General features: G+C 38.1%; 1 protein-coding gene across 1 annotated transcript; it reads right to left on the reverse strand.

Annotated features, from left to right (window-relative positions):
- Positions 1-14,261: 14,261 nt before the first annotated feature.
- On the reverse strand, positions 14,262-20,972 carry LOC127427464 (ankyrin repeat and SOCS box protein 3-like). Its single transcript, XM_051675092.1, has 9 exons — positions 20,310-20,972; positions 19,948-20,106; positions 19,666-19,778; positions 18,086-18,218; positions 17,659-17,836; positions 17,087-17,293; positions 16,723-16,992; positions 16,423-16,556; positions 14,262-14,512 (listed from the first exon to the last, which is right to left on the reverse strand). The coding sequence occupies exons 1-9, from the start codon at positions 20,521-20,523 to the stop codon at positions 14,349-14,351; spliced, it is 1,572 nt and encodes a 523-aa protein (XP_051531052.1). The 5' UTR covers positions 20,524-20,972; the 3' UTR covers positions 14,262-14,348.
- Positions 20,973-23,431: the final 2,459 nt, after the last annotated feature.

The raw sequence follows: 23,431 nt of genomic DNA on the forward strand, positions 1-23,431 counted from the left end.
TTAATTCACCAAAGTGGCATTCAACGGATCAAAGTATTGTCAGGACATTACTGATGTAAAAAACAGTACTATCACTATTTGAAAAAAGTAATTTTTTATCAAATCTAGACATTTCCAGCAGCCATCACTCCAACACCTTATCCTTGAGTAATCATGCTAAATTGCTAATTTGGTACTAGAAAATCACTTGCCATTATATCAAACACTGCTGAAAGCTATTTGGTTCGTTAAATGAAGCTTAACATTGTCTTTGTGTTTGTTTTTGAGTTGCCACAGTATGCAATAGACTGGCATGTCTTAAAGTCAATATTAGGTAAAAAACGGCAACAAAAAAAACCCCCCAGCTTTCTCTAGAAACTCGTCAGTCAATCATCGTTTTGAGGAATGAAGGCAATACAATGCTTGAAATTGCCCAAAAAACGATTTCATACAAAAGTGTACACTACAGTCTACAAAGACAAAGGACAACTGGCTCTAACAAGGACAGAAAGAGATGCTGAAGGCCAGATGTACAACTAAACAAGAGGATAAGTACATCAGAATCTCCAGTTTCATGTACAACAGTAAAGAGAAGACTCAGTGGAGCAGGCCTTATGGGAAGAATTGCAAAGAAAAAGCCACTTTTGAAACAGAAAAACAAAAAGAAAAGGTTAGAGTGGGCAAAGAAACACAGACATTGGACAACAGATCATTGGAAAAGAGTGTTATGGATCTTAAACCCATTGAGCTTTTGTGGGATCAGCTAGACTATAAGGTGTGTGAGAAGTGCTTGACAAAACAGCCACATCTATGGCTACAGGAAGCATGGGGTGAAATGTCACCTGAGTATCTGGACAAACTGACAGCTAGAATGCCAAGGGTCTGCAAAGCTGTCCATGGAGGATTTTTTGATGAGAACCCTTTGAAGAAGTTTAAGAAGTTCTGAATATTTTTTTTCAAATTGTAATAGTAATTTTTCATGTAAATGAAAACTTTTGGCCACCAGTGTAGATCCATGTATTGAGGGAAAACTTTAAGTGCAAAGTCCATGCATTAAATGCTGTCATTAGACTATGTATAGTGTTTGGAACAACATGAGGGTGAGTAAATTGTGACAGAATTTTTATTTTTGGGTGAACCATCTCTTTAATAACATTATGTTTAATGAAATCAAACCACTCTAGAAAGATTTCCACCACACCGGAAGATGAAGGATTTGTAATGCACGTCAACATGTCATGATCTTTTATCCTTCAAACCTAATGTTCTTTCTCTTTAAACAATGCTCTTGACATTTACAAAGCTATTTTCTCCATATAGATTATGTACAGAGACATGGAGGAAAACTATTCAAAGTGTATAACATTCTGCAGACTATACTATTACCTGTTAACCATGATATCCTGAAGGCTGATTGACAAAATAGTGTGTAAAGTCAGAGTGCCACACTGTGTTGCGCCCATAGATATAGCTTATATTTAATCACAGTGCCAGGCACTGCACATCTATAAAGCTTCTCTGGTCCACAGCTGATGATAAGCAGTCTCTGCGGTTTTCTTATGGTAGCTTACATGTGTTTCATCAGCAAACCACATAATATTGAGAGAAATAAAGCATAGCATTAAACTAATTTCACATGCAGGCATTGCCTGCAGAGTTAAACACCCCTGCTAACCTTGAATAACAAGAACATGCATATAACACAGCACTTCAAACTGGAAACATACCATTATCTGCTTATTGTGAATATTACTCTGTGCCTGTGGCCACTGTGCTGATTTCAGGACCACGGACAGCAACCACCATGTCAAAACACAGGCATAACTAGAAATATATTTGTATAACTAGAAAGTGGAAAGAGAAAATGCAACAGAATAAGGCCAGAAACAGGTGATGAAGGGCATTTATGCCTCATTAAGACTGATTAATAGCAGCTGCATATAATAAGCCAAGAGAATAGAAAGGTGAGCTACTCTGAGACCACCTTGCGACCACACCAGTTTGCATACCACTCTGAGAACCTTTGCATTGTATTCCATTGACAAAGACACAAAAGACTCATGTGAATTTTTATTTCAAAGTCCCTCTCCTGGGCCTTTTCACACCTTTTCATTCACTGCCAAAGTATGTAATACAAAAGCTGATTTCTCCAGTGCCTTTTGGCTGTCTCTTTAAGTATAATTAAAGAGAAATACCACAGGTTCCTCGATTTAAAAATGTCATTACTAGTGTTCCCCTTTCTGCAGCTGAAAATGGGAATTATGTTGGTAATTTCTGCAAATCACAATTTCTTTGATGTCATTCAGACATGTTTAACACCTTGGAGGAAACAGAAAAGAGAAAAACCTTAGAATAGCTAAGGAATAATGCTTTTTTCCTCAATGAAAACCCCATCAGTTAGACCATATCAGGTGCTCAGTGCTGGGTTATGGAAGTTTGAAAGGCAGTAATGATGTTAGGAAGGGAAGTTTGGGATATGGAAGTTTGGGTTATGGAAGGAAGGATGGAAGTTTGGGTTATGGAAGTTTGGATGGATGGATGGATGGATGGGACAAATATAAAATTTTATATTGTTAGTTATATTTTTACTTAATTGTATAATTATTAGATGTGCTCCATAATGTTTCCCTATCTCTGAAGGTCCAGGGGGACTTGCTGCTGCAGTAATAACAATTAAAAGATGTTTTATCATTAAAGCAACATGGATGCAACATGGTGGTATTCCCTATTAAAAGACAGGAATTCACAAGAACCACAAGAACTGTAGTTTGCCACAACAAAAGCGTATTTATGTGTTACTTCACCATAGAAATAATTTTAAAAAAAAGAAGAAAGAAAGAAAGAAAAATAGGATTACTAATAAAAACAAGAACGGATTCGCATTTGATTAGGTTCATTTTTCATTTTGGTCTGTGCTACTAATATCGTTGTTGATGATCTACTTTTACAGTCAAAAACTTGAGTATTCTTACACCATGACCTAACTAGGTGTCAAGCAGTAAGTGATAAATACTTTGTCTTCTATCAGTTTTTGCACTAACCAGCTAACCAGGGGTGAATTCCAATCGAAAGTGATCATCCCTATGCCTTACTCACTCCGAAAGACAGAGCTCTTGATGTGGGCACTCTGAAGGGAGCATGGCATCACAGTTTAAATGTAGCCTTCACTAAAAGTCTTGTGAAAGGTCCCTTGGTGAAATAATTAACTTTCTTACTTTTGTTTGGAACAACTTTTCGAGTGGTGTCCCCTTCCTGAAGTGCCCTTCAAGTGCGCATAAATGCAGTTTGGAAACGCCCCAGATATGGCAACTTAGAACTTCCATTCATGGACTCAACACCATAACTACACCATAGCAGCAAAATTATTAACTGATAACAGCAAAATATCACTACATCGATTCATTAATTCATCTGTATATTTTTTGCAATGTTTAAGAACAAAGAAAGCGCACACTGGCCATAAAAATTAGTATCAAACAGAAATGACTTCCTCTACCTGCCAAGGCCAATGCTATTGTAAACGATGTCACCACCACCGATGTCAAGTCAGAGCTTTCCTAAAATAAAGAGTTTCCAACATCATGTGAACAATTTCAAACGTCTGCTTTTATCGCGTCGTGTTCCCAGTGGAGTGAAATCTAACTGGTCCAAAATCAGCATAATGATTGGCCTATATTAAACATAAATGCTCATATAACTCGTAGCAAAACAAATATTAAGTTCAATTACCTTTATTTATTAATGTTGTTTAGAATGATCCACATTTTAAAACGTACGTATTTTAGTGAATGTGTGTTCTTCAAGGTGTGAGGCCTATTTCTCCACATGAGCAGCACCAAAATATCGAAGTCTCTGAAAGAACGAAGCCATTCATGCCCTGTGCTGTTCTTGGACTCCATTCCTTTCGTTTTGGCATCCAGATGTTTGATATTTCCCAATTACATGACTTCTCGTCACCTTCACACACAGCTACCTATTCAGATTCCAAACTTTACAAAACTCAGCAGCAGCAGAGAAGGTCAAACCATTTTTGAAAAACGGGGAGGGGTGGTCGTGGATTTAAAAAAGAATGTTCTACTTTACAGAATGCGTGATTTGTGTTTCTATGTACAATACATAGAATTAATCATAATATAGTCGACATCAATTTGTTTGGATATTTTTTTGCCTTCATTGAGCAGTCAGCCCCTTAGAATCTTTACTTTTTTCACCCAATGTTTACTGTCAATCATCAACTGCACCACCATGTTATATCTAATGCATGTGATCTGTTTAAACATTTGCCAGAGCTATAATCAATCTCCATCCCTATCTGACACACCTGTCACAAACTGCATTTTACATTAAAGTATATATATTTAATACAGCAGGTCTACTCTCTTTTTTTACCATCCACCTTAATGTTCTTGAATATAATTATAACTCTGGCCTTCTCTCTGACAAGTGAGGACAAAGCTGAGAGTGCAACTGGGCAAAAGCATTAAAATCTGGCACAGACGAAGGCCGTAATTTAATGGATGGTGACAACTGATTGTGCATGGCTTTTCTCAACGACAAGTTGAGGTTATTTTAATGAGCCATGATTACAGGGTTTGTATTTCCTCTCTCTCAAGCATCTCTGTCTGAGAGCCTTGGTCCCTGGAAAACTTCATATAGTTTATTTATCACCTTTGAAAAATCAGCATCATGCATGGTAATATTCCAAGCGCTAAATATGGAACAGAGGTCAATTATTCTTTGTTTGAGGAGACTGACTGCCAGTTTCAAATCCATGGAGTTTCATCGTAAACCCATAAGTGAGGGTATAGGAAACCACATTTCCCACAGTGCAAAGCATCAAAGACTGGTTAAATGTGACATACCTAGTTCCAAATGGCCCACTCTTCTCCTGAAGCATGAAAGTAATTGCTTCAAAGGTGATTGTATGGAGGGGCTGAGCTGACTTCTGGAGGGAATGTCACCATGGCAACAAGCCCAAGATGATGACATTTAGAATCCATGATAAAACATTAAGCAAGGAATACAGCAAATACAATTACCAAGATAGCATTTGTTTCATTGGAGGCCAAATGCAGCATCTTTACACATTCAAAAGAGAAACAAAGGTGCAGTTATGATCCATCGCTTGCATTTTTTTGTTTAACAGCCTTTCAAAGCATCTTGCTTTCATCAGAGCCTCTCTCAGAGACTGTGAAAGGCTTGCTGCGAGCCAAGTTGATTTTCTGCCTTTGACTTTTAGAGGACCTTGAAAAGACTGCAGTCACACTTTAGCAAGGGGTTCTCTCCTGAGGCCAGTCTCAATCAGGCAAAGCTCTGTGCAGTCCCAAGGAACAGCTCTGTGAATTGCTGCTCACCCCGAAGGAACAGAGCTAAGGAAATCACAGTAACAAAAGACATAACACAATACACTAACATGAGACATCTCCAGTGGATTCCTATGTTTTACCATTTATCTATAGAGAAAAAATATGGATGAGGGCGAAATTAAGTGTCATGTATGTTTTTGTCTATTTTGTCGGTGTTGCATCTTAGAGAAGATCTTTTGGGTATACATAGATTAGTTTTGTTAGTTAAACATTTGGGCAACAATTGCAATGCAGTTGTCATCACACCAAAGAAATTAGGTGTTTAAGGAATGGAATGAGACTGATATCATGAGGTCTATTATGTCTTAATGGGCAATGCTGTCAGCAACAACAACAATGAAAGATGTATGATTACACTGTGACATCTAGTGGCAACTGGTTGATTGATGACATGTCAAAATTTGAACTTCTCATTCACAGTTCATGTGTGTCAGACATCAGACTTGTATAGCCATTATTGATTAGCACTGGCAACACATATACCAGACATTTAAAACGTATTATCCATCTGCACAGGTAATTAAACGGATGTTAGAAAAATCAGCCCTATTTTTAAATGCAGCAGCATGCAATCAATAATCATAAGTTATGTTGTTCTTAAAAGAATATTCCAGAGGTAAATACAAGTTAAGTTCAATTGACAGCATTTGTGGTATAATGTTGATTACCACAAAAATTAATTTCAACTTGTCCCTCCTTTTATTTACAAAAAGTAAATAAAAGTGCAAAAATCCGGGTTACAGTGCGGCACTTATAATGGAAGTGAATGGGCCAATCCATTAAAGGGATAGTTCACACAAAAATGAAAATTCGCTCATCATTTACTTACCCTCATGCCATCCCAGATGTGTATAACTTTCTGTCTTCTGCAGAACACAAATTATGATCTTTAGAACAATATTTCAGCTCTTTAGGTCCATCCTGTACAATGCAAGTGAATGGGTGCCAAAATTTTGATGCTCCAAAAAGCACATAAAGGCATCATAAAAGTAATCCATATGACTCCAGTGTTTTAATCCATATCTTCAGAAGTTATATGACAGGTGAGGGTGAGAAACAGATCAATATTTAAGTCCTTTTTTGCTAGAAATTCTTCTCCATGCCCAGTAGGGTGCGATATGCATGAAGATTGTGAATCACCAAAAACACAAGAAGAAGAATGTGAAAGTTTCACACCCACACATACAGTTGTGCTAAAAAGTTTGCATACCCTGGCAGAAATTGTGAAATTTTACCATTGATTTTGAAAATATGACTGATCATGCAAAAAAAACTGTCTTTTATTTAAGGATAGTGATCATATGTAGCCATTTATTATCACATAGTTGTTTGGCTCCTTTTTAAGTCATAATGATAACAGAAATCACCCAAATGCCCCTGATCAAAAGTTTATACACCCTTGAATGTTTGGCCTTGTTACAGACACACAAGTTGAGACACACAGGTTTAAATGGCAATTAAAGGTTAATTTCCCACACCTGTGGCTTTTTAAATTGCAATTAGTGTCTGTGTATAAATAGTCAATGAGTTTGTTAGCTCTCATGTGGATGCACTGAGCAGGTTAGATACTGAGCCATGGGGAGCAGAAAAGAACTGTCAAAAGACCTGTGTAACAAGGTAATGGAACTTTCTAAAGATGGAAAAGGACATAAAAAGATTTCCAAAGCCTTGAAAATGTCAGTCAGTACTGTTCAATCACTTATTAAGAAGTGGAAAATTCGGGGATCTCTTGATACCAAGCCAAGGTCAGGTAGACCAAGAAAGATTTCAGTCACAACTGCCAGAAGAATTGTTCGGGATACAAAGAAAAACCCACAGGTAACCTCAGGAGAAATACAGGCTGCTCTGGAAAAAGAGGGTGTGGTTGTTTCAAGGAGCACAATATGACGATACTTGAACAAAAATTAGCTGCATGGTCGAGTTGCCAGAAAGAAGCCTTAACTGCACCAATGCCACAAAAAAGCCCGGTTACAATATGCCTGACAACACCTTGACACGCCTCACAGCTTCTGGCACACTGTAATTTGGAGTGATGAAACCAAAATATAGCTTTATGATCACAACCATAAGCGCTACGTTTGGAGAGGGGTCAACAAGGCCTATAGTGAAAAGAATACCATCCCCACTGTGAAGCATGGTGGTGGCTCACTGATGTTTTAGGGGGGGTGTGAGCTCTAAAGGCACGGGGAATCTTGTGAAAATTGATGGCAAGATGAATGCAGCATGTTATCAGAAACTACTAGCAGACAATTTGTATTCTTCTGCATGAAAGCTGCGCATGGGACGCTCTTTGACTTTCCAGCACAACAATGACCATAAGCACAAGGCCAAGTTGACCCTCCAGTGGTTACAGCAGAAAAAGGTGAAGGTTCTGGAGTGGCCATCACAGTCTCCTGACCTTAATATCATCAAGCCACTCTGGGGAGATCTCAAACGACCAAAGACTTTGCGTGACCTGGAGGCATTTTGCCAAGACGAATGGGCAGCTATACCACCTGCAAGAATTTGGGGCCTCATAGACAACTATTATAAAAGACTGCAAGCTGTCATTGATGCTAAAGGGGGCAATACACAGTATTAAGAACTAAGGGTATGCAGACTTTTGAACAGGGGTAATTTCATTTTTTTCTTTGTTGCCATGTTTTGTTTTATGATTGTGCCATTCTGTTATAACCTACAGTTGAATATGAATCCCATAAGAAATAAAAGAAATGTGTTTTGCCTGCTCACTCATGTTTTCTTTAAAAATGGTACATATATTACCAATTCTCCAAGGGTATGCAAACTTTTGAGCACAACTGTATCATATCACTTCTGAAGACATTGTTTAACCACTGGAGTCTTATGGATTACTGTAATGCTGCCTTTATGTGCTTTTTGGAGTTTCAACATTTTGGCACCCATGGACTTGCATTGTATGGACCAAGAGAGCAGAGACATTATTCTAAAAATCTTCATTTGAGTTCAGCAGATGAAAGAAAGTCATACACATCTGGGATGGCATAAGGGTGAGTAAATGATTTTCATTTTTGGAAAGGAGGGGCGAGTCAAAATTATTTTTGTGGTAATCAACACTTTGCCACAAATGCTGTCGATTGAGCTTAACTTGTATTTAATCTGGAATATTCCTTAAAGGCAACTTAATGGAGGATGATTGCTAAAAAAAAAAAAAAAAACATAAATCATCTACCATAAATCAGACAAAACTAGTCACAACCATTCTTCCGATCAACAACAATAGAACAGTTCACAAATTCTTTAGGAAGTGAGTTAGTACAGTTCTGTGGGGGCCACATTTCAAATGTTCTTTTTTCATGGTTTCTCCAATCAAGTAACATTTATGAAAAGAAGCACAAAAGCCTGAGAACAGGGCAGGAAATGAAAAGTTTTATTATAAAACAATAATAAAAAACTTTTGGAGTTCAAACTAATGGCTTGTGAACCATTTCACATCAGGCACGTCAATAATAAATTTGAGTTGGACAATGACTCAGCCTTGGGTGGATTGTACCATTTTAAACCGTATATTTGACATGATTCTATGATGTTAATAAAAGCTTTTAATTTTAGTTCACATGTTATGGCCTTGAAGCTTGTGATTATCTCAAATGGCACAGCTCCATAAGTGTAACTGTAAAAAAAATATCAAGGACAAGGATGCCTGTGGCATAAATACATAATACCTGTACAGATTGGAAATGGGAAAACACATACTCTGATGTGCATAATATGGATTAGAATAGTGAGTCGTGTTAATTTCTACTTGTGAGTAATACATTTCTTTTTGCAGCTAAAAAGAGGAGGAGTGAAAAGACATCACCTCCCAAGGGGACGTTCTCTCTCAAGATGTTATTTTTGCTGAAATCTCAAAGGCTTGCAGTTAAAGTTTATGAGGGATTGAAAATGGATAATTAGCATTTAAATGATCTAACACTTGTGTTTTTTTCCTCTGCTGCGACTGTCAATGTAACCTTTTTTTGATGCATTTTAATCAGATAGCACATGTTCGTCTGGCTGGGGAGCTGGCAGGTCTGTAACTGAATTCAGTCTTCGGTTGTTGAGGTCACCAAGGAGTCATTTCTTATGGACTTCCGACTGGTGGCAAAGTTGTAAAAAATAAGCATGATAAGAAAGGCAGACTGTTCAAACACCGAGATCACATACAAGGTTAAAACTGATTTTTTGTCTGGGGAATAAGAGAAGAGGTGTATCATTTCAGCAGTGTCACTGCAGGTGTTGAGTGTCTGTGGACATCCTCAGCAAACAAAAGCATGTGAAGTGTGAAAATTCGGCAGTTTGCCTATTTAATTATTTGGGGAACTCATTAAAAAGAGTGGCCTGCTTATAATATAGGTTAATTAAATTTTTTATTTTGGAGTCTTTGATAAGGTTGATGTAGTCATGCAAAGACAATAACACGCACACACAAAATGGATAAACATGAATGCCTGAATGGAGAGTATAGGACCATAGAGGATTAGTCTGTGGCCAGAGCTTCTCTCTGTCCTTACTTTCCTGAATTAATCTCCTCCATCTTCTCTTCTGCTGGGCTCTGTACCTCGCTGATTAAAACAATGTCTAAGTGATTGACTGCAGTCATTATTTAAATGGACGGTTACCTCACCAGGGAGGTTCAAATTTCTCTCAATCAGCAACTTCTTCACACAATCAGCGACTGTTTCACATCTGGAACACCCATGTGATGCAAGTACCGAATACACCAATTATTTCTGCTAATCTGCTTCTGTAAGTAATAAGGAGCACAGATACACAGTTTACATTGTTGTCTTAAAGGAAGAGTTCCACCAAAAATGACAATGTTGTCATCATTTACTCACCCTCATGCTATAACAAACTGCAGTTTCTTTCTTTCTTTCTTCCACAGACCCCAAAAGATGTTTTGCAGTATGTTCAATCTGCTCTTTTCCATTTGTAAGAAATGAGATTGTGACAAGGGGCTGTCAAGTTTAAAAAGCTCAGTAAAAGAAACATTCTTCTGAAGCCATACGATAGCTTTGTGTGAGGAACAGACTTAAATTTAAGTTGTTATTCACTGAAAGTCTTCCCATGTGCTGAAGCTCTAAAATCCCATTTACGCTTACGCATCAGTCACAAGCAAGGTCAGAAAACAAAAAGGGCTCAGGGCATAAAATGGCACCAAAAATGCCCCAGAAATTCAGAAATATGATGGCAATAACTTTTTTTAATATCGTTCTTAATATTCTAATATAGTCGTAGTTGTATTGTTAAATAGTTGATATTGATTGAAGTTTTAGTATGAGGTAATAAACTGTCAATCTTGAGAATTTGTATTAATGAATTGAAGTCAATGAATGAGATACAGTTTGTTGTAAATGGTTAGAAAAAAATATGCCCTTATAAAAGTAAAAAATGCCCCTACAAATCCAGAGTCAAATATTAACAAGTATTTGACAATATTGGCAATTTTTTTATTTTGACTCTGGTCACAAGACACACATAAATTAGTGATGCTTGCTGTCATTGACATCAAACCTAGCGGTTTCACACGGCAAGTTTGAAAATGCGCAAGAGTGCATGCGATTTGATAGCTATGATTGAGAGAGAGATTTTCTAGGTATGATTTAAATTTTGGTGTGTTCCTCACACAAACCTGTTGAACAGCTTCCGAAGACTTGGAATACAGTGCACAAGTTGTCTCGACTTCTTTAATAAAGTTATTTAGTCCTTTTTGGAGCTTGACGCCCCTGATAACTACACAATTTATTTATTTGTGTTTAAAAGAGCTGCTTAACATGGAAAGTCATACAAGTTTGGAACAACATAATGTTGAGTTAATAATGACATAATATTAATTTCTGGGTGAACTGTCTCTTTTACAAAACATTTACAATCAAATCTCCAATCAACAGCAAGGTTTATATCTACATTGCAGTACTGTTCTTCTACTCCTTGAAACAAATGTGAAATGAAATGACCCATTTCTTTTGTCCAGATTACTCCTGACAAAACAAACACACTGACACAAACACAAGCAAACGAATACATAATGACCTGTTTGTGAGGTGGCAAAGAGTAAAATCAATGAGATGAGACATGTACGACCTGGAAGATAAAACAACAAATTGACTCAGAAAAACACATTAATCTCATGTTCAGTGAAAGCAAACAGAAGCCTCAACACCCTTGTTTATATACTTGGAGTGGGTTAGCAGTGGGTAACAGACTACGCACAAATGCAATAAGGTGCCGTACTCTTCCATCAAAAAGGCAAGAATTATCTAATCATACAGAGACAAATAAATCATTCGTGCAGCAGCAAAGTTGGACCATTCCCAACAGGTGATGTACTGTGCGCAGGAAAAGCATCTTTAATGTTGCTGTTCTTCATTTTCTTAATGACTGAAATCTATACAGTAGGCTATGTCTCATTAACATGCAAGTTTTTAATAACACCAAGGAGGATGAAAAAATGTTGAGGATGTTCTAGAAGGTCTAGACTCTAGAGAGAGGAGAAAAAACTACTCCCCTGGTAATATTTTAGCAGATATTTCCCATCAGCAGGTCGCCAGGCAACTGTGTCCCCTCTTTTCAGGTCCATGGTGAGAATACAGCACAATGTGCCAGTGATAAGAGGGCCGCGTTTCCGAGCTACATCTTGTATTGAGATCTAAATCCCTATGTGCCACATAAATTGGAAAACGAGCTAATTCACCGAGATAAAATTTTATTAGATCATCTAAAAAGATGTGTATTCATTTAAATGATTAAATAGAGTCGTGGTCAACTCCAGTATCTATGTAATTCTCCAGCCCTTGAAGCTTAGAGAATACTTCTGTATCATGTTTCTGAATAGCCTGACATCAATGTGAGATGTGCGATGTGATTAAATAAAGAGATAGGCAATGTGCTTCACTGTGTGATGATTTTTTTCCCTAAGAGCAAAGCCTCTTTTTTTCTAACCCAAAATCCTGAGCCTCTCTAGAATCAACAAAATTCACAATGTGAAGGGTGGTAGCTGCTAAAAAATTCAGGCTTACAGCTCCAACTGGGTGGACTGTCTTTGGGCTGCACGTCAGAATGGCTTTTTATAGCACATGTGCAGCACATATCAGAACTAATGCATTTTAGATTATGTTGCATCAATTATGTACGTGGTCTATTCTAGACACCGTTTCTTTGTATCGCTGTCACATTTTAATCAGGGGAGCCAAATCAAAGCGGTTGCGTTTTAAAATGTTTATTGTAAACAACTGATATAAACAAAGAGCCAATTTTGTTGCCCTACAAAGGCATAACGTAGTCTTTGCCAACACTGATACTGAGAAAAATGGCTTCAAATTATTGCGGTTTGCCTTGGTTAAATGTAGATTTTACAGTTTTCACCATTTCACCAAGGGGCTCCCCTAGATTTGCCTAGAGTCCCCCCAGAAACCTCTGATGCCCCCACCCCGACTGACAGCGAAACAATTACTAACTGGCCTCACTAACACCTCCACCAGCAGCAACCTAAATTTTCCCCAGGAGGTCTACAATCCAGGAACTAAACAGGCTCAGCCCTGCTTAGCTTCAGGAGATAACCAGTCTAGAGCTACAGGGTAATATGTCTGCTACATACAAGTGCCCCACCAATAATCGCATCCTAGTCCCGGTGTCATGATGGGTGGGTGTAGGTGTGGGCTTTATGGATAGGGACCAATGACTCTCTACTATGCTTAGGGTTAGCAATGGGTGTAGGGGTGGTCTTTAGGTATAAGGACCAATCAAGTAGCGGGGAGTAAGAATCTGGTGGGGAGTAATATTTTGTCACAACACCGGCCCTGATTTCTACACTGCATTTTCTTTTAATTTTGAGCATATCTAAGCTAAACTCATCTTTCAGGGGACAGATGAAATCCAAGTGTGGCCATGTGCATTATTTTCTACAAAACAGTGGTTAAAAACGATGAAAAAACTACAACTCTACCAGTATAACTACATTTTATATGAAAGGATGTGTGAGGAAAAAAGAATGCCAAAAGTCAGTCAGTCCTTTGGCTGTATTTCAAAAACCCAATTGCTAATCAAAGCCTAACCGTTGGACCTGAGCTTACCTGCAGCACAAGAAAAGCTTAATGCACATGATTACTGATGCCTTGCTTTTCCAGAGACTCCCACAGAGAGGTGGCCTGATTGTCTAGAACAAGGCACAGAGTTGCTGAGACACAGCCTCTGGTTTGCTCTGAATGTGAAATACCAGGGAGGGAGCTGACATTCTTTTATGTAGTCAAGCTACAAGGTCTGTGTATTGAACTGGTTGTAGGCTGCTAGTATTCAGTTATACATGTTCTCCCCCTGCAGTTTGCACATGGTATGAGAAATTCTAAAGGGAATGGCTTAAAATAAGGAACACCTTTCCTTATGTTATATAACAGGATTTTAGGTACAATAACTGCAGCATTAGCAGATTTGTCCATTAATAATGCAAAATAAAAGAGACAATTCTGCCCTACAAAAGGTAAAACTCAGTAACAACGGCAATAATGAAAAAGAGAAAGCATCACACCGCAGTTACGCAATTATTTTATAATAACACAAGCTTCTGACAGTGTGCAATGCACATCCCTAAAAGGTAAAATACACAGTAAAAAAATGAGTGTGACCAAAGGCAGATAGCAGCATCTCTGAATAATCGTGCCAACGTTGGCAATTAACATTCACAGAGTGCAAGCATCTTTGAGGCAGAGTGACCTTGGAGGCAGACCCAGAGGAGAGCTGCTGAGAGAGTGAAGATAACGAGGCAGACCAAAGACACGGAGCAGAGGTGAATTTCTACACCAACTCAGTATGAAGGCCAGCTGTGTAAGAGGGTAACATTACAGTCGAAGATAGATTGGTGGAATTCACCATTTGTCCTCCCACATTTTCTAAATATCAAGGTAATGAAAAGAGCCCGAGTCCAGCGTCATTAAAATTTTATTAACATTATGTGCAAAATACTGCAGTGGAACAAGTTGCAACAACTTATTTAGCCGCAGCTGACAGTCAGCCTGCTGTGTAAGCAAGGGAGATGTCGCTGAACTGGAGGTAGTCCTGAAGCAGAGTGGGAACAGGCAGCTGTTGTACAAAAGAGGCCTTACACAGAACATTGCTACCCACCGATGCCCGCACTGCCAGTCGGCAAAGATGAGTGAGAGCAGGGACTGATTCTGGAAACAAAAGCAAAGGGTAAGCTAAGGGCAATTATCACATCAGATGATAAATCTATAGAATGCAGTACATTATATAATGCCTGATCAGAGTCACATTGACGCAGGCTGCAGCGTTGGCGAGTAACTTGCTAAAAGCAGTGACACTACTAAAATGACATTTATGAGTAGCGTGAAAATAGCTCAACTATTTTCACAATAGTGTAGCTTTCCCAGAAATGAGCTATGTTTTCCAACCAGTAGTGTAGTGTCACAAAACTCTACATTTGTTACATTGTACTGTGCTTGCAGCAATGGAGCCAAGGCAAACATACTTACCAAAACCATCTTTTCTTACTCATATGTAGAGATGGGGAATCCAAATAAATTAAGGGCATCGGTTCTTTTGGACAGTTCGTGTAAATTAACCGGTTATAATAAACAATTTAATAATGTTGAGAACTCCAATTCATTTCAGTGAGTTGGTTTGTTCGGATGGTTCATGTAAATGAACTAGATAACATAAATGATTCACTAATTCACTTGAGCCTGAAAGGGATATTTCACCCCAAAATGAAAATTCTCTTGTCATTTACTCACCCTCATGCCATCCCAGATGTGTATGTCTTTCTTTCTTCTGCAGAACATAAATGAAGATTTTTAGAAGAATATCTCAGCTCTGTTGGTCCATTCAATGCAAGTGAATGGTGGCTTTAAAACTCCAAAATGCACATAAAGGCATCAAAGTAATTTATACGACTTGAGTGGTTAAATCCATGTTTTCAAAAGCAATATTATAGGTGTGGGTGAGAAACAGATCAATTTTAAATCCTTTTTTACAATAAATTCTCCTCCCTATTTAGTAAAAAAAAAAATAAACAAAACAAAAAATAAAAAAAAGAATATGGATGTAAAAGTGGATATTTATAGTAAAACAAAATGGACATAAATATTGATTATTTTCTTACCCACACCTATCATATTACTTCTGAAGACATGGATTTAACCACTGGAGTTGAATAGATTACTTTTATGCTGCATTTATGTGCTTTTTGGGGCTTCAAAGTTCTGGCCACCATTCACTTGCATTGAATGAACCAACAGAGCTGAGATGTTTAACTAAACATCTTTGCTTTTGTTCAGTAAAAGAAAGTCTTGCACATCTGGGATGGCATGAGGGTGAGTAAATGATGAAAGAATTTTAATTTTTTGGTAAACTATTCCTTTAAATAGACTTAAAAAATTTAACTGCTGCTGTTTAACACTATATTTCAACAGTTATATAAAACAGGGCATTTTCTAGTTTTATGATTTTAAATTCAATTACTTGAATTTATGAGTAGCTTGTAGCTAGGAAGCTATTGTTTCAAAGTAGCTTCCCCAACACTGGTAGGGTGACCTGCTCATTTGAACAAACACAAAGACAAATCAATATATGATTGAGAATGTACAGTGGCCCCAAAGAGTATTTGGACACTTCAGCCACACTTAAACATTTATGAGTGTCATTGTATTAGATAAAATATCAAACAAATTATTTAACAAGAGAAAGCACAGGCACAATTCCCAAGCAAAACATTTAACAAAAAGAAGGTTGTTATTTTTAAATGATAAAACAATAGATATTAGATACACAACAGACAACAGATGTACTGTTAAAAATAAAAACTAAGTATTTGGACACTTTCTGTTCATAGTTCATTTGTTTCTCTGCCAAGACACCAGTGTGAACTTCTCTTTATACATCCAATAAAAATGATCTTGAGAGCAACTGCAAAAATGGCTAAGAAAAGTGTAGTTCAAATAGGCCTAGCTTCATTTCAGATACCACTTGGTTTAATATCTTGTTATCTAATTCATACATTTTCAAGAGTGACTCGGCTGTACAAATACTTCTTAAGGCCACTATCTATGTCATTCCTGTTCTTTACCGAAATGCTTCCATGGTGTCCATGTGCCATCTGCTCGGCGGTGAGAGAGAATATGAAGCATCGCAGAGGGCAAAGTCTTCCAATTAATGAACTCCAGAAAGAAATTAAGCACTCTGTTCTCAGCTTCTTCAAGCCTGCACCCAATTAGAGCATACAGGCAGAGCCAAATGAAGAGCTTAACACTTTTGTTTTAACTCTGACTTTAATAAAGCACAATCATTTATTAAAAACCATGCATGGTGAGTCCACTGATGATTAAAAACAATTGTTTGACATAATAACTTTGAATGTGTTGCTTACATTTTGTCCTGTAGGAGCAGCATGGGGTCCATTCCTGCTTTGAGCAGCAGGGGGAGCCAGAAGGAGGCACTCTGCATCTCAGCAAGGGCTCTCTGGACCAGCTCCCTGAGTCGGTTACCCTGAGGTAGGCCAGCGTGTTCCAGGATCAAAGGCAGGTGCTCAGGTACATGGCCCTGTATTGCAAACGCATAGATGCCCATGCTCACATGGGCCCCTGCGGCCAAGAGCATTAGAGTGATCTCCCGAGTCTGGTGACACTCACTGTCCAAGCTGAGAAACAAGCAGAAAGAGTAAGATATGTCATACTGTCCAATTTGTATGTTTAAAGTGAAAAGCAGGCCACAAATGTAAATCAATGTCCTACTTCCAAGAGTTGCACCACAGAGCCATGTCCAAAGGGCAGCTGTACCCAAACTGTCGACAGCTCTGAGCGTCTGGACTGTAGCCCTGTTTTAGCAAGGCCCGAAGGCTGTCCGCTTGCCCACTAAGTACTGCCAAGTAAACCGGACTGACCTTTCCTTCACCCCGGTCACATTCTCTGTTCGTTACTGGAATCAGCTTTTCTAGAATACTAAACAGAATGACAAGAAATTAATGCAGCATCGTTTCATAAAGGCCACTGTTACACTAAGTGTTTTCATTTAAATAAAAGGTTAGCTTTCATTAATAGTTATCATTATACTGTTGACCATTTTTTAAATTCAGTCATCATTAATCACCCTTATGTTATTCCAAACCCGTATTTCTTCAGTGGAACACAAAAGGAGATATTGTGTTCCATGGAAAAGAGAAAGTCATACTGGTTTGGAACAATATGAAGGTGAGTAAATGATGACAGAATTTTCATTTTAGGGTGAACTATCCCTTTAAGTCTTAAGGACTACTCAACACAAGTTCAGGTTGGAACACAGTTCATCACTGACCAGGCTGCCATACCTAAGCCGACTGAACTGGGCCGCAGCATGGATGGGCAGCTGCCAGCAGTCCTCATTGCAGTACAGGTTCGGGTCAGCTCCATGAACCAGTAAAAGCTCCAAACAACGTACGTGGCCTTCCTGAGCGGCAATGAGCAGTGGCGTGGCCAGATCATTTGCCTGGCAGTTCACATTTGCCCCTGTGGCAAAGACAACCTGTGCTTAGGCAACCTAACTCTACTATATGACTGCTGTGCCACTGTGGTTTTCTTTCTTTAATAGCCTAACCATTTACATTAAATTGTTTATCTGCCTCTGAAGAATGTTTCACTGTAAATCTGATGTCGTAAGGGGCAGCACTAAACATTAACCAAAGCAAGCAAGTTTCTAAAAAGCATATGATTGGCTAGATGAAGCTCATACGAGGTTAATTATTAAAGTGGCCTCACCAGCCTTTGCAAGAATATCTAAGCATTGGTGATGTCCATATTGTGCAGCAACAAATAACGGTGTGATCCCATAGTCATCCTCTGCCTCAAGAGAGCACACACCCACCAGGTACCTTGCAATCTCAGTATGGCCCTGGAAATGTTATTAGAGATATTCAAATTCTTGATGAAAGGTCTTACAGGGTACGAAACTGACATTTGCAAAGCACTATATAAACGTTACTGGCTGTTTGGCAGGTAACTTAAGGAATACTCTGGGTTCAAAACAAGTTAAGCTCACTCAATAGCATTGATGACATACAGGTATGTGTTGATTACCAGAAAAAATATTTTCGACTAGTCCCTCGCTTTCCTTAAAAAAATTGTTTTTTTTTAAATCTGGGTTGCAGTGAGGCACTTACAATGGAATTAAATGGAGCCAATCAAGACCTAAACAATATGCATGTTCACAATATTTTAGTGTGATTAAATTGCTTACTAACCTTTTCTGTGTAAAGTTATAGCTAATTTTACAACTTCGTTGCAATGACGATGTACCGCTGTAAACCCTAAAGTGACTGTTAAAAACAACGACTTTAACAATTTACAGCTCAAATAATACACAAGTTTTAACTGAAGAATTAATATCAATGTTTTTATAAAATTATAAGCTTGATATTTTTGCTTTTAAACACTCCAAAAAATTGGCCCCATTCACTTCCACTCTAAGTTCCTCACTGTAACCTCGATTTTTGCTTTTTTTCATTTTTTTTTTTAAATAAAAGAAGGGACGAGTTGAAATTAGGTTTTGTGGTACATTATGCCACAAATGCTGTCGATTCAACTTAACTTGTATTGAACCCGGAATATTCCTTTAATAAGGAACTGCAACATATTGCATGGTTTTAATTGGAATAACAACAATTTACCATTAGAGGTTTATCAAAGATGCCTAATGTTTTTTTCCCCCCTCCAGCCCTCAATGTGGCGGCACATTTGTGGAATATTCGTCTCATTAAGCCACTAAAAAAAGTGTATCAAAGTTTTTAGGTTTCACATAAAGACTGGCTGGCTAATATACCGTATATGATGCTGCGGATGAATTTTTTTCCTCCCACAAATATGCAAGGAAAAACAGCTTATTAATTCTACTGTCAAAGGGACAACAATATATATTTTTTAATAAAATCATTTCATGGCCGATAAATCTTCTCAACTCACCCACTGTTGGCCGGTGTGGCAAAAAAATTCATTTTAGACCCTGCTATCTCAGATCTATGATTTAAAATCTAAATGAATTTAGAGCAAGCAAAATAGCTCTGGGCTTTCATTTGTTTTGGTGTTTAATGGAGCATTACAAGTATAACATTTATTGATATAGGTATAAATGCAAAAACTAACAACAAACAACACATATAATCATTTGGTTGTTGTTCTAAATATCTTATTTTTACTTTGACCAACTAATCGATTTAACTCAAGACTCATGGTAAAAAGAACTGCAGTTCTTTATACGTCATATGCATGTAGTATTTGTGCAAATCTAAACATTTCAAGATCATAAACGGTTCATAGATCACGAAGAGGCGTTAGAGCTATACCTTGTAAACAGCTTGATGGAGACAAGACCAGCCTGACACAGAGTGAGTCCCGTTGACTTCTGCCCCACTTTCCACCAGCAGCTTCACCACATCTTTGTGTCCACCCTCTACCGCTTGAAACATGAAACAAAATAAAAAGTGTACAACAACTACAGATTCGTGAGAAAAAATTACACATTGTAAACATGATCTGAGATCATGATCCATGGCCGGGTCTGGGGGGGGGCCCAAAGATTACATCCTTGTACCGCCCCTGTCATGATCCCAGATTCTTGGGTTTACCTGCAAAGAGGGGACATGACAGGTCATTGGTTGTCTTGTTAAGATCTGCACGACCCTTAATGAGCCACTTCACCGCCCGGAGGTGTCCATTCTTTGCAGCAAAGTAAAGAGGAGTCTCTGAGTTATGTGTCAAAGTGTTGACATAGTCTTCACAGCTGACTGTAGTGAAAAGAGACATTTAAACTTATTAAATATAAGAGAGAAAAAATCTGACACATGTGGCAGGCAGACAGATGTTATCAGAAATGAACTTTGATTGTATGACTTCAGTTTCCTGAACACTGCAGATCTGACCTGAGTTTCTCAAAAACACTATTTGATGACCCACTAGTAGCTGAAACCCCCCAGCTGAAGCTGCTTACCTACTGCGGAGAGCAGAAGGCGCACACACTCCGCGGACCCCGCCGCCGCAGCCTCATGCAGGGCGTTCCAGCCCCGGTTATCTCTCACATCCACGGCGAAGCCTCGCTGGATGAGCTTCTGCACACGTCGACACTTCCCCTCCCGGGCCATTAGCGCGACGGCTGAGCAGGTGTCTTCATAGCATTCGTTGAAATCCATCTTGTTATTTTCCATTAAAACCAACACTTTTCCTAAACATTACTACAACGGCTGTTCTGTCATGTACAGAGTGGCTCTGGTGGAGTGTAATTTGACAGCTCCAGATTTTGAATAACACCTAACAGTATACGCAGTGCCAAGTGCACAGGTTGAATTTCTATAATGCACAAGTGAAGTGCGCAGGTTGTTTCTGTACTATAGGTTAGATCGATTATTATGATAAGCTGGACAGATAACGGTAGTTTGATGGAACAATAGTGAGTTGACTGTCACTTGAAGTAGCTACTTCACTTTGAAACACATTGTATCTAAAAAGGCGTCCTCAGAATAATAAAGCGAAAATCATTTTACGGTCCTAACACATGTACAAACACATACATGAATGAGGATAGTACTAATTTGCGATGCGTATATGGCTACAGAAGGACCGGATACGTTAGACGGTTATTTCCGGAATGCTGATTTCTGATTGGCTGGTTCAGGGCTCCGGCTAGGTAACAAACAGTCGTCCTTGTGCGTTCCGTGCATTGCTAAATTAAAGGGATAGTTCACCCACAAAGGAAAATTCTCTCATAATTTACTCACACTCATGACATCCCAGATGTATATGGATTTCTATCTTCTGCAGAACACAAATTAAGATTTTTAGAAAAATATCACAGCGCTGTAGGTCCTTACAATGCAAGTGAATGGTGATCAGAACTTTAAATCTCCAAAATCACATAAAGTCAGCATAAGAGAAATCCATAAAAATCCAGTGGTTAAATCCATACATTCTGAAGTGATATAAGTGTGGGTGAGAAACCGATCAATATTTAAGTCATTTTTTTTTTACTATAAATCTCCACCTTTGACCAGATCACCAGTAGGTGACGAAATGCATGAAGAATGCGAATCGCCAAAAAACAAAAGAAGAATTGGGAAGTGAAAGTGGAGATTTATAGTAAAAAGGGACATTTATCTGTTTCTCACTCACACCTATCATATTGCTTCTGAAGACATGGATTTAAATACTGGAGTCTTGGATTACTTTCATGCTGCCTTTATGTGCTTTTTGGAGATTAAAATTTCTGGCCACCATTTACTTGCATTGTATGGACCTACAGAGCTGAAATAGTCTTCTAAAAATCTTAATTTGTGTTCTGCAGAAAAATTGAAGTCATACACATCTGGGATGGCAGGAGGGTAAGGTAGTAAAATGATGAGAGAATTGTAGTTAAAAGGTTAAGGGAATGTTCTTGGTTCAATACAAGTTAAGCTCAGTCGACAGCATTTGTGGTATAATGTTTAATACCACAAAAAATAATTTTGACTTGCCCCTCCTTTTCTGTGAAAAAAGCAAAAAATGAAGTAACAGTGCAACACATACAGTTCAATGAAAGTGAATGTGGCCAATTTTGGAGAAATTTGAAGCTCATAATTTTATAAAAAAATTTACATTCATTCTTCTGTTAAAACTCATGTATTATTTGAGCTGTAAAGTTGTTTAAATTGTAATTTTTACAGTCATTTTAGGGTTTTATGGTTGACATTACATTGTCATGGCAACAAAGTTGTAAAATTGGCTAAAACTTTAAACAGAAAAGGCTAGTAAGGGATTTTAACACACTAAAATCATGTTTACACGTATATTGTTTATGTCTTGTGGCTAACAGTGAGTATTTTAACGTAAAAAAGAAAATGGGCCCATTCACTTCCATTGTAAGTGCCTCATTGTAACCCAGATGTTTTTTGTTTTTTTTTTTAAGAAAAGGAGGGGCAAGTCAAAATAATTTTTTGTGGTAATCAATATTATGCCACAAATGCTGTCGATTGAGCTTAACTTGTATTGAACTCAGAATATTCCTTTAACCATCCCTTTAAGTTGAATCATCATCAGAATAAATAAATAAATAAATAAATAAATAAACTAGCCCAGTACAATGCTTGGCATATTTTTATTAGTTCCACCCAGTGAACTGAAACCAGTTTGACTCATTAAAATATAATGAGAGATATTTTCCTTCAGTAGCTAATTAATGGCACAGTATCTACAGTTGAAGTCAGAAGTTTACATACACCTTAGCCAAATACATTTAAACTCAGTTTTTCACAATTCCTGACATTTAATCTTAGAAAACATTCCCTGTCTTGGATCAGTTAGGATCACAACTTTATTTTAAGAATGTGAAATGTCAGAAAAATAGTAGAGAATTATTTCAGCTTTTATTTCTTTCATCACATTCCCAGTGGGTCAGAAGTTTACATGCACTTTGTTAGTATTTGGTAGCATTGCCTTTAAATTGTTTAACTTGGGTCAAACGTTTTGGGTAGCCTTCCACGAGCTTCTCACAATAAGTTGCTGGAATTCTGGCCCATTCCGCCAGACAGAACTGGTTAACTGGGTCAGGTTTGTAGGCCTCCTTGCTCGCACATGCTTTTTCAGTTCTGCCCACAAATTTTCTATCGGATTGAGGTCAGGGCTTTGTGATGTCCACTTTGTTGTCCTTAAGCCATTTTGCCACAACTTTGGAGGTATGCTTGGGGTCATTGTCCATTTGGAAGACTCATTTGCGACCAAGCTTTAACTTCCTGGCTGATATCTTGAGATGTTGCTTCAATATATCCACATAATTGTCCTTCCTCATAATGCCATCTATTTTGTGAAGTGCACCAGTCTCTCCTACAGCAAAGCACCCCCACAACATGATGTTGCCACCCCCATGCTTCACGGTTGGGATGGTGTTCTTCAGCTTGCAAGCCTCAGCCTTTTTCCTCCAAACATAACGATGGTCATTATGGCCCAAAAGGTCAATTTTTGTTACATGAGACCAGAGGACATTTCTCCAAAAAGTAAGATCTTTGTCCCCATGTGCACTTGCAAACTGTAGTCTGGCTTTTTTATGGTGGTTTTGGAGCAGTGGCTTCTTTTTTGCTGAGCAAC

This window comes from Myxocyprinus asiaticus, chromosome 36 (genome assembly GCF_019703515.2).
Source record: "Myxocyprinus asiaticus isolate MX2 ecotype Aquarium Trade chromosome 36, UBuf_Myxa_2, whole genome shotgun sequence".
NCBI lineage: Eukaryota > Metazoa > Chordata > Actinopteri > Cypriniformes > Catostomidae > Myxocyprinus > Myxocyprinus asiaticus.